The sequence below is a fragment of the Drosophila ficusphila genome, unplaced genomic scaffold (assembly GCF_018152265.1).
Source record: "Drosophila ficusphila isolate 14025-0441.05 unplaced genomic scaffold, ASM1815226v1 contig_470, whole genome shotgun sequence".
NCBI classification, from domain to species: Eukaryota; Metazoa; Arthropoda; class Insecta; order Diptera; family Drosophilidae; genus Drosophila; species Drosophila ficusphila.
This window is the reverse complement of record NW_025064389.1, coordinates 2,669,500-2,680,020: the sequence shown is the minus strand read 5'-3', so window position 1 is coordinate 2,680,020 and position 10,521 is coordinate 2,669,500. Positions and strand designations below refer to the sequence as shown.

The following is a 10,521-nucleotide window of genomic DNA, read 5'->3' as shown; positions in this document are numbered from 1 at the left end:
CGAGAACCGACGTTCGTCAAAGTAATTTTTATAATACTACAATAATCGGTTTACTTTTACTCTTAATTTTTAAAGTTTAAAAAAGTGAACTTTATTAAATGTAATAGGTTAAAGAAATTGTAGTTGCCTACTCACTCTTTAGGGCATATTAATGTTTTTTTTTTTTTTTTTGCAGAATTGTTAGGACTAGAAGCATTTCCTGAAGCACCTTCCAGAAACTCCATTCATGTAAACTATATCGCAGATGAAAAAACTAGACTTGATGACAATAACTATGGGCGCTCAGCCAAAAACGTAGAACTCAAGAACACGTATTTTACCCGTTCACCTCAACCAAAACGCCGGGATCTCCGTCTACATCCTCATGCAGTTCGCACAGGTGATTATTACATGTTTAAAGATTTGGACGACGATGATGATATGGATGTGTATGAAGAATATGATTTCTTGGAGAAAGAAGATTTGCGTTCCCGGCGGTTGCGCCTTTCAGTAAGTCTGTCACAAGTAATTATATATGAAATCTATATTTCTCTTTGTATGATTATAAAAAATTGTAAGGCAATTGTTTGGTTATGCAGCACCAAACAAAACTCTCTTAAATTTGTAAATTGCTCTGCGAAGCAATGTTTTCTTTATCTATTATCTTCATCTATGTATGTATTCGCCGCGCTTGGCCTTCAGCCGAGTGCTGCCTAAAATCAATTATGAGTCGTCAACTGTCGTTCGTCGTGGCAATTCGTCTCAAGTTCTTGCTCACTTGCATTTCTGATCAAAGACTACTTCGAGTCTGCTTGATCTACTTCGAACCTTTTATCGTTTTGAAATCAGAGGCAACTCGTGCCTGCCTGATCTATTTCGTAAAAACTCAAACTAAGTGCTGTGCGACTTAATAAACATTATAATTAAATCTAAAATAAACCTAAATTTGTGCGTGTTTATTAGGTCCCAATTTGGTTTGTTGGCTAGTAAAAAAGCTTATTAGCCAAACATTTTGGTGACCCCGACGTGATCGAAACATTTAGTTAATCATTTTGGAAAATATAAATGTATAAAATTAACCTGCGCAAAAAGGGTTGGTTTTGCACATGCGTTTATATTTATGTACACATAATTTCGCATCTCGCTCTCGCATCGGTTCGTACGGTATCGCTCTCTCAATCTCGCTCTCGCTCTGGCTCTCGCTTGTCAAACGTTTTTCGCAAGTTCGTTGATCTGCAGCTGATGGTTGTTTTTGGTTTTAATGCTAGCAGAAGAGAAGCCAGCATTTACTTCTCGTGGTCGATTTAAGCTTGCAATTTGGCGCCAGTGCCTTCAAAACTGTCAAAGCTTCAAAACTGTGCCATAACCTCTTCGTCGCGAATTGCAATTATTTGAACTTTGTTTTATAAATAAATTTTCGGCTAAAAATGTCAACGGAAACTACTCTTGTCAACATCGACAAGGCGCAGTTTTATAAAAGGAAATCTCAGTCAATTTTCATGCATGCGCAAAGCATTGAAAGTTCATTGACCTTCGATCGAATTTCCCTGATGGCTGAAGAAGAACTTAGTTTGCGACTGGAGTTGCTGAATAAAACCGAAGTCTCGTTTAACCTGGCTCATGGGTCTCTCGAAGAGCTTGACTACGATGAAATCGGTAGTCCGCTGCAGGATGAATTTGAGGAATTGATTTTATCCGCAAAATCAATTGTGCTCCAGGAGATTGGTAAGCGTAAGGTGGCCAGTTTGCCGTGCTCAACGTTGCGCCAGGAACCCGCCATGGATTCCGCTGCTGGTCAGCCTAACAAAAGGCTTCGTCTCCCGGAAATTAAATTGCCCGAATTTAGTGGTGGCTACACCGAATATGCCAACTTTTTCTCCATGTTTTCGACCATCATCGATCAAGATCCTGATCTTTCGCCCGTGGAAAAGCTCCAACATTTGAAGTCGTGCCTGAAATTCTCCGCATTGGATTCTGTTCGCTCGCTGGATATTTGCAATGATAACTATGCTGTTGCTCTGGATTTGCTCAACAAACGCTTTAACAACAAACGTCTTATTTTTCAGGCACATATCGCAGAGATTTTGGGCATGCAGAAGGTAGAGAATGCGACAGCGGCGAGGTTACGGGAGTTTTCGGACAAAATCAACACAAATTTGCGTTCATTGCAGTCGATGGGAACTGCTGAGCAAATTTCTGGATCCATCATCATCCACAGTTTGCTTCAGAAATTGGACACCTCGACTCAGGCAAAATGGGAGGAAACGGCATTAATTGATCAAGTTCCGACATGCCAACAATTTTTGGATTTTTTGGACAAGCGCTGCTTAAAATTGGAAAATGTGGAGCATGTTGCAACAATTTACGCAAGTAAACCTCAAATCGTAAAGGGCAGAAACAGTTCTAGTAATAAAAACTCGTTTCTTGCTACCAATATGCCTGCCAATGGTTGTGTTTGTTGCAATAGCGCAAACCATTCAGTCTATAATTGCAATCCGCTTACTCATTTAACTCCTCAACTTCGTCTTCAGAGAGCGAAAAGACTTGGCTTATGCCTAAATTGTCTAAGAAAGGGCCATCAGATGAAAAATTGTGCGTCTAGTTCTTGTCGAGTCTGTGGATCCAAGCATCACAGCTTGTTACATTTCGAGTCACCAGGATCTTCAAAACAACCTCGTGATAATGTTGCTTGTCCTCAGGCTGCGCCATCTCCAACTTTGGATACTTCGCATAGTTCCGCAAACTCATCAGCTCCCTCGCATGCTACCGCTCTGATCGCCCAAAATCCTCAAGCCGATTATGTGCTACTAGCCACTGCGATTGTAAACATTCAAAGCCGTTCTGGCACCTGGGTGCCATGTCGTGCACTTCTTGATGGTGGTGCTCAGCTTCATATCATTACTTCCCGATTTGCTCATCAACTTCAGCTTCGTAGAGAAAAATCGTCTACTCTTGTCTCCGGACTTGGAGATTCTAAATTCGACTCCGATGGAGTATCGGTGCAATTTAGCTTGAAGTCCCAAACTTCAAATTATACAACCAGGATCTCTGCTTTAGTTGCTCCAACGATTACGGGAAACCAGCCTAGCCTGCCTATGAGTCCGGAGAACTGGAATATACCAGCAAACCTTCAGCTTGCCGATCCGGATTTCCACAAACCTCAAAAAATTGACTTATTGATTGGAGCAAGTCTTTTCTTTGAGCTTCTTTGTGTGGGTCAAATAAAACTCACTCCTGGTCTTCCTTTGCTGCAAAAAACCCGTCTAGGATGGGTCGTCGCAGGAGGTGGCTCAGAACACCGTGAATCATCGGCTCTTGCAGCTCAGACGTCTGTATCTTCCGTGGAAGAAGTTGAGTCGCCATTGGATGAAATACTTCGACGCTTTTGGGAAATAGAGAGTGTTCCTGATTACGCTTGCAAATTTTCCAAAGAGGAGCTCGAATGTGAGGAACATTTCAAAACCAACTTTGCTCGCCTGGCTACCGGAGCATACTCTGTTCGCCTTCCGTTAAAGCATAGCTTGGATATGCTCGGAGATTCTTATGCTCACGCTTATCGTCGTTTTTTGAATTTGGAACATAAACTTCAACGTCACCCGCAGCTCAAGTCTCAATACTCGGCTTTCATTCGTGAATATTTGGACTTGAATCACATGTCACTCGTTAGCAAAGATTCGATTGGTCTTTGCCAGTATTATCTTCCCCATCATTGCGTTTTCAAAAAGGACAGCACCAGAACGAAATTGCGTGTAGTTTTTGATGGGTCTGCCCGAACGTCGTCTGGATCTTCCTTGAATGACGTCCTTATGGCTGGTCCTACCATTCAGCCTAAACTATTTCGGACTCTGCTTCAGTTCCGAACGTTTCCTGTGGCCCTGACTGGTGACATTTGCAAGATGTATCGTTGCGTTCGAGTTGCCGAGCCCGATAGTTTTCTGCAGTGCATTCTTTGGAGAGATTCACCAAGCCAGGAGATACAAGTTTACAGGCTGGATACAGTAACTTATGGAACCAAGCCTGCATCATTTCTATCTGTCCGGGCCATGCATCAGCTTTCTATTGATGAGGAGAATTCGTATCCCATTGGCTCCCAAATTCTCAAGCGGGATTTTTACGTTGATGATCTGATTACTGGTGGCAACTCCGCTCAAGATGTTTTAGAGATCATGCGTCAAACCCAGGAATTGCTTGGAAAAGGGCAGTTCAAGCTGAGAAAATGGTGCTCTAATGACCCCGTTGTTCTTAAGGAAACACCCGAGCCAGAAAGGGAAACATTCCTGAAGTTCGACGATGGAAGCGACATTACCAAAACGCTGGGGCTCGCTTGGGATCCTACTTCAGACGTTCTAATGTTTTCTTTCTCTCCCATGCAGCGCATCTTAAAACCTAGCAAGAGGTCCATGCTGTCCACAATAGCCCGCTTCTATGACCCCCTCGGCCTCATCTGCCCTGTCATAACCAAAGCAAAAATCTTTTTGCAGCAGCTTTGGAAGGAGAAATTGGATTGTGATGAGAGCCTTCCCTCTGCGCTAAATTCGTCTTGGCTGAAGTTAACAGCTGATATTGCTTGCACCCAGCAAATGAAATTTCCTCGCTTAGCTGTTCAGCCTGCCGGCATCATAGAGCTCCATGGTTTCAGCGATGCCAGCATAAGTGCGTATGGTGGCTGTATCTACGCTGTGTCTTCATCACAAGGTCGTAGAGAGGCTCAGCTACTTTGTGCTAAGTCTCGTGTGGCTCCGCTGAAGACGCTTACGATTCCCAAATTGGAACTTTGTGCCGCTCTGATGCTGTCTCAACTCATCCGAGAAGTCCGTGATATGAACGTTTTCTCTTGCCCGTTCTTTTGCTGGTCCGACTCGTCCGTCGTACTTTCGTGGATTAAGGATGAGCCCTCCCGGTTCCAAGTCTTCACCGCAAACCGAATTGCTTCGATACAGGAGCTGACCAACGGAATGGATTGGCGATATGTACCCACGTTTTGTAACCCAGCTGACATTTTGTCAGGGGATCACTTCCAAGCGAGCTGCTTGAGTCATCGCTATGGTCAAGAGGTCCATCGTTCCTGTGCAATGACAGAATTCACTGGCCCGCCCCGCATTCTGCCATCACTCCGTTACCAGAAATGAGAAATTCGCTCGTGGCTCATACCACGCCTTCCAATGACATGACGTTGCAATGCAAGTTCAGCAATTCCTGGCAAAAGCTGACCCATGTATTTGCATACTTCTTTAAATTTCGACATCGCATCCGGCACTCTGGAATTACAGTCGAGCATATTCAGCTTGGAACGCAGTTGCTCCTTCGCACCATCCAGATGAACAACCTTGCAGCTGACTACAAACGACTGCAAGGTAAACTTTCAATTAAATCCTCAAGTCAAATTTTTTCTCTTGCACCGTTCATAGATGAATTTGGCATAATGCGTGTTGGTGGTCGTTTAAAGAATTCTGGATTGGCCTTTGAGTCTCAGCATCCTATTATATTACCGAGGAGTCATCCAGTAACCCACGCACTTATCATGCACTTTCATCGGCGCAAACTCCATTCGGGACCTCGATCTCTGCTTGCACACATTCGTCTGCAGTATTGGCCAATTGGAGGACGCAAAACTGTCACAACTGTGGTCAATAAATGCATTATCTGCTTCAGAGCCAAACCCCGACTGGCTGAGCATGTAATGGCTGATCTGCCAAAGAGCCGGGTTTCTTCAACGTGGACGTTTATGGTCACAGGGTTGGATTTCTGTGGTCCGTTCCATTACAGGACTGGGGTTCGAGGCAAGGTTCCTGTAAAAACGTATGTCTGCATCTTCATATGTTTTTCGACGAAAGCGGTGCACTTGGAACTTGTTCAGGATTTGTCGACGCAAGCATTTCTTGGAGCGTTGAAGCGCTTTATTCTAACAAGGGGCAAGCCTGCTCGAATATGGTCGGATAATGCAACCAATTTTGTTGGCGCCAAGAACGAGCTGACCGAGCTGAAACGTTTGTTCCTGTGCGACCCCCACATACGTTCCGTGCAGGAATTCTGTCTGGAGGATAACATTGAGTGGCGATTCATTCCTCCCCGTTCGCCTCACATTGGAGGCCTCTGGGAGGCTGCAGTAAAAACGGCCAAATTCCATTTCTATCGTTCAGTTGGCCCATCGCTATTATCGTTTGACGAGCTGCGCACGCTAGTTTGCCACATTGGGGCGATAATCAACTCTAGACCTCTGCTTCCTCTTTCAGAGAACCCAGCCGACTTGGATGTGTTAACTCCCGCACACTTTCTTGGCACCGCTCCTCTGGTGTTGTTTTCAGAGCCTGATGTCACACTGTTAAATTGCAACCGATTGGATCGATGGCAGCGAATATCTTACCATCAGCAAGTTTTCTGGGCCCGTTGGCGAGAAGAATACCTAACACTTCTTCAACAGCGTGCTAAGTGGCGCACCAATCATCCAAATCTCAAGATCAACGATGTTGTCTTAGTGAAGGACGAGAACCTTCCTCCACTTAAGTGGCCACTGGCTAGAGTGGTCGAGCTGATCGCCGGAGAAGACAAAGTTGTCCGTGTAGCTGCCCTAAAAACTGCAACTGGGACAATTAAACGAGCTATCCGAAGATTATGTGTGCTGCCTATCCAAGATGAAGTTGAAACCCCGTGTCTTCCAACGGGGGAGGATGTTTGGTTATGCAGCACCAAACAAAACTCTCTTAAATTTGTAAATTGCTCTGCGAAGCAATGTTTTCTTTATCTATTATCTTCATCTATGTATGTATTCGCCGCGCTTGGCCTTCAGCCGAGTGCAGCCTAAAATCAATTATGAGTCGTCAACTGTCGTTCGTCGTGGCAATTCGTCTCAAGTTCTTGCTCACTTGCATTTCTGATCAAAGACTACTTCGAGTCTGCTTGATCTACTTCGAACCTTTTATCGTTTTGAAATCAGAGGCAACTCGTGCCTGCCTGATCTATTTCGTAAAAACTCAAACTAAGTGCTGTGCGACTTAATAAACATTATAATTAAATCTAAAATAAACCTAAATTTGTGCGTGTTTATTAGGTCCCAGTTTGGTTTGTTGGCTAGTAAAAAAGCTTATTAACCAAACAGCAATTTTAAAGTAAATATACATTTATAAACTTTTGATTTTTTCAAGACTATTGGGTTCTTGGGCTTAAATCATGCTCCTTTACGTTTTACAAGACTAAAGGTAATGGGGGAAGAGAATAACAACTCCACCAGGGAAGTATTTAATATTGCTTTAAACGTGATAATTTTTTTTTTGTCATTACTAGGTTGAATAGCTATATAAAAGAAAACTAGAAACCGAGAATTACTATTTTATTCGTTTTCAATAATTTTCCTAAATAAATCTTAAGTTAAAGAAACTTTTGTAACAATACTACTTTGAAGCCAGATGCAAGAATTTAATTTTCGATTAATACAAATATGCAGTCAAACGATCTATATCGATAGACGACGATAGATAAACTTATGGCACACGACTCTCTTGTCCTACCATTATGTACAAACATAAGCATGAAAAAATACCCAAAGAGCTTCGAGTCGCATAAATGGCTTGGCTAACACGACGTCTGGTAGCTCTCTGAACAATTTATTTCTTACAGGGCCGACAATGCTCCAAAAAAATCTATAATATAATGCTTTGTTTCAGATCGTGTATTGCTTGATGGGATAATACCACGTATTTTTTGAGTATTTATAAACTAAGCACGGTGGCTTATGGAACCAGACCCCCTGATTTTGGGCTTATAAAAGGTTTTGTCTTTAACAGCCATGAATAAATCTCTTTTGATTAAATAAAATCATATTGAAGCAAAAATTGTTCGTAGAGATTTCTATAATGATGGTTTATTTATTTATCGAATCTTTTCTCTTCGAGACTGACGACAAGTATTCAAATCCTGGCCTAATACATATATTTAATTAGTTAACATTAAATTTTTTTTGGAATAACGGCCCAAGCTATTGTTGCTGGGTGCGGTGATCTCTTCACCGGAGTCGTGGCAGTGTTCCAGGTTAAAAACCGCCCAAGTCTATTGGATAAGCCTGCAGCTTGATCGTTTACTTTGCCTTTACATTGTCGATTTCCTCTTTACCAGATCCCACGTTTATGTCTCTGTGAATGTTTTCATTCCGTATGTACCATGGTGCACCAATTAAAGTTCTCAGTATCTTTGCGATCCCCCAAAGCTCGGCGCCATATTTCTAAATTGGTTTGAGAACTGAATTGTACAGAAGGAGAGGTATTCCAATTTTAGCGGAGGGCGTGCATTTATTAACCAGTGTAGGGTACTTGCTTTTAATTTTAATTGTGTTTTCTTGGCTTCAATGTGCCTTTTCCAAGTAAGGCGTCTATCCAGTTGTGGGGGGGGCAAGTTTGTCTATTTAGGGTAAAGGTGACGTGTTTGCACTTTTGCTCGTTAACCTATATGCTCCAATCTGCTAGTCATTTTCAAAACCCCGAGATGAGCTGATAATCTTAGATCGACTTAGAATGGCAGTATCATCAGCAAATGTTGAGGTTGTTGTAAGACTGGTTTTCGGAAGGTCGGCTGTGTAAATTATTAACAGCGTTTGTCTGTGCACGCTACCTTGAGGTACTCCAGCTTTAGTTAGATGGTTTTCGGAGAGGTAATCTTTACATCGTACTGAGAAACTTCTATGCACAAGATATGACTCCACTATTTTATGGGTGTTCTGTTGTAGCAAATTTTGAATTTTATAAATCAAGCCGTCTAACCAAACGCGGTCGGAGGCCTGGGCGACATCCAGAAAGACTGCGGAACAATTCTCTCCAATTTCAAATGTAGGTTATTTGGCTTACTTGTTCAATGGTTCCGTGTTTCCCGCGGAATTGGTGGGTTGGGATGGCATTATGGGATTTTGGGTGTTGCTTTATACGGTCCAGGAGCAGCTTTTTTAATATCTTTGATAGGCACAGAAGTAGTCTGATTGGCCCTTATGATGAAGACTGGTACTTGTTCTTTCCGGCTTTATGGATCATGTGATGACAGACTTTTCCATTGTTGTGGATAACAGCCCCATTTCATCATGCTATTTAATATCGTGGTGAGAAGATTTACTGCACAGCTCGGCAATTCTATAATCATTTTAGGGGAGATTAAATCGTGTGTTTTCGCTTTTTTAGCCGCTCCTTCGGGCAGGTAATCAGTGGGCTTGCCACTCCTTCCGAAATCTTCTCTTAATGCGCAGCAGTTCGTTGATCTGCCCAAAAGCTCGACTGCTGCTAGAATTAGAATTTAAATTACAAGCCGATATAATAGGTGTGGAGTGTTGTGCAGCTAGTAACATAACAGACACTAGTGCTTCAACTGAGCCTATAGCTTAGCTTAGCCATTAAGTATTTAAACCAATCTGTTTCCTATTCCTTGAGAACTAGTGAGATTTTCAAGAGGGGGCTTACTTGAGGCCACCAGGCGGGTCGCAGATTGCGGATAGCGAACGGATTTTTACAAGGTTAGTTGCGAATAAGCGCAAGCTAATAAGCAACCCCGGAAAACAGCGGGTACACCAAAGTCGGTGTACTGACAAGACGTTTGTCTGGCCGTCTTTAAAATTATATTCCCTCTCCACACAATCTCACTCCGGTGCCGGACTAAGGATACTATATATACTCCATAATGTTAATTTTTAACTATTGTTGAAGCTGTGAAAGGTGGTTGACTCAGATGAATTTGGGTCCTCCCTACCTCCGACATTTTGGCCTGCGTGACTGGCATAAAGTTCCTAGGACTATTGACTTTTATGATGTTTTAGGGTCCGTTAAATCGCGGTTTATTACTGGTAAAGAGCTAGTTGCTGTGATTGAAGTTCTGGGTGTTGTAGCAGAGTATAGTGGCTTCTATGCACTTGCTTGACTGGCTGCCCTTCATTGTGGCAACTGAAGGATATTGGCAGACGGGACTGCTGGGGTTGTATTGAAAGTCACGTGGCGGACAGTCTTGTATCACAGTCTTATCATTGAATGAGGTTGGGGTCCGTACATTATGAAGAAGTAGTCGTAGCTAAAAACTTTTAATAGTTTCGTTGTATGGTTTAGCATTGTCCTTTTTACCACCAGGAAAACTTGGTTATCACTACCGTTCTTTCTACTTTGGAACTTGTTATAGTTCCAATCAAATAGGAAGGTACTTCAGTATAGAGCAGGTTACTTGCAATTGGGTCCACCGAACAAAGTTCGAAAAAGCTTTTCGGTAATCTCTTCGGTTGTGCTCATCGAATGCATTCAGTAAGTAAAAATGTCGCGTTTGGTTTTAGCGTTTTAAGAATGGAGAATTTAAAGTCGAAGACCGACAAGGCGGTAGAAAGGAAAAGATTTTCGAAGATGCTGCTCCACTGTCAATGACAACAGACGTGTTTTTATATCGCTCCGCCATGTAACTAAAATGATGTGCTCATGTGGCCTATGGTATTTATCAAGAAGTGTTCAAACAACTAAAAATAAGCAACAATAAACAAAGCCAACGCTTAAGAGCACCAGCTCTATAACGAAGAGCTATAGTGAGCAAGGC

The 10,521-nt window shown here is 42.6% G+C and overlaps 2 protein-coding genes across 2 annotated transcripts; both read left to right on the top strand.

The window, feature by feature from the left end:
* Window positions 1-1,406: 1,406 nt before the first annotated feature.
* LOC122320356 lies at window positions 1,407-5,108 on the top strand. The gene is made up of 2 exons (XM_043208549.1): window positions 1,407-2,078; window positions 2,679-5,108. Exons 1-2 carry the CDS (start codon window positions 1,407-1,409, stop codon window positions 5,106-5,108), a joined length of 3,102 nt encoding a protein of 1,033 aa, XP_043064484.1.
* Window positions 5,105-7,664, top strand: LOC122320355. Its single transcript, XM_043208548.1, has 3 exons — window positions 5,105-5,333; window positions 5,388-6,538; window positions 7,641-7,664. The coding sequence occupies exons 1-3, from the start codon at window positions 5,105-5,107 to the stop codon at window positions 7,662-7,664; spliced, it is 1,404 nt and encodes a 467-aa protein (XP_043064483.1).
* Window positions 7,665-10,521: the final 2,857 nt, after the last annotated feature.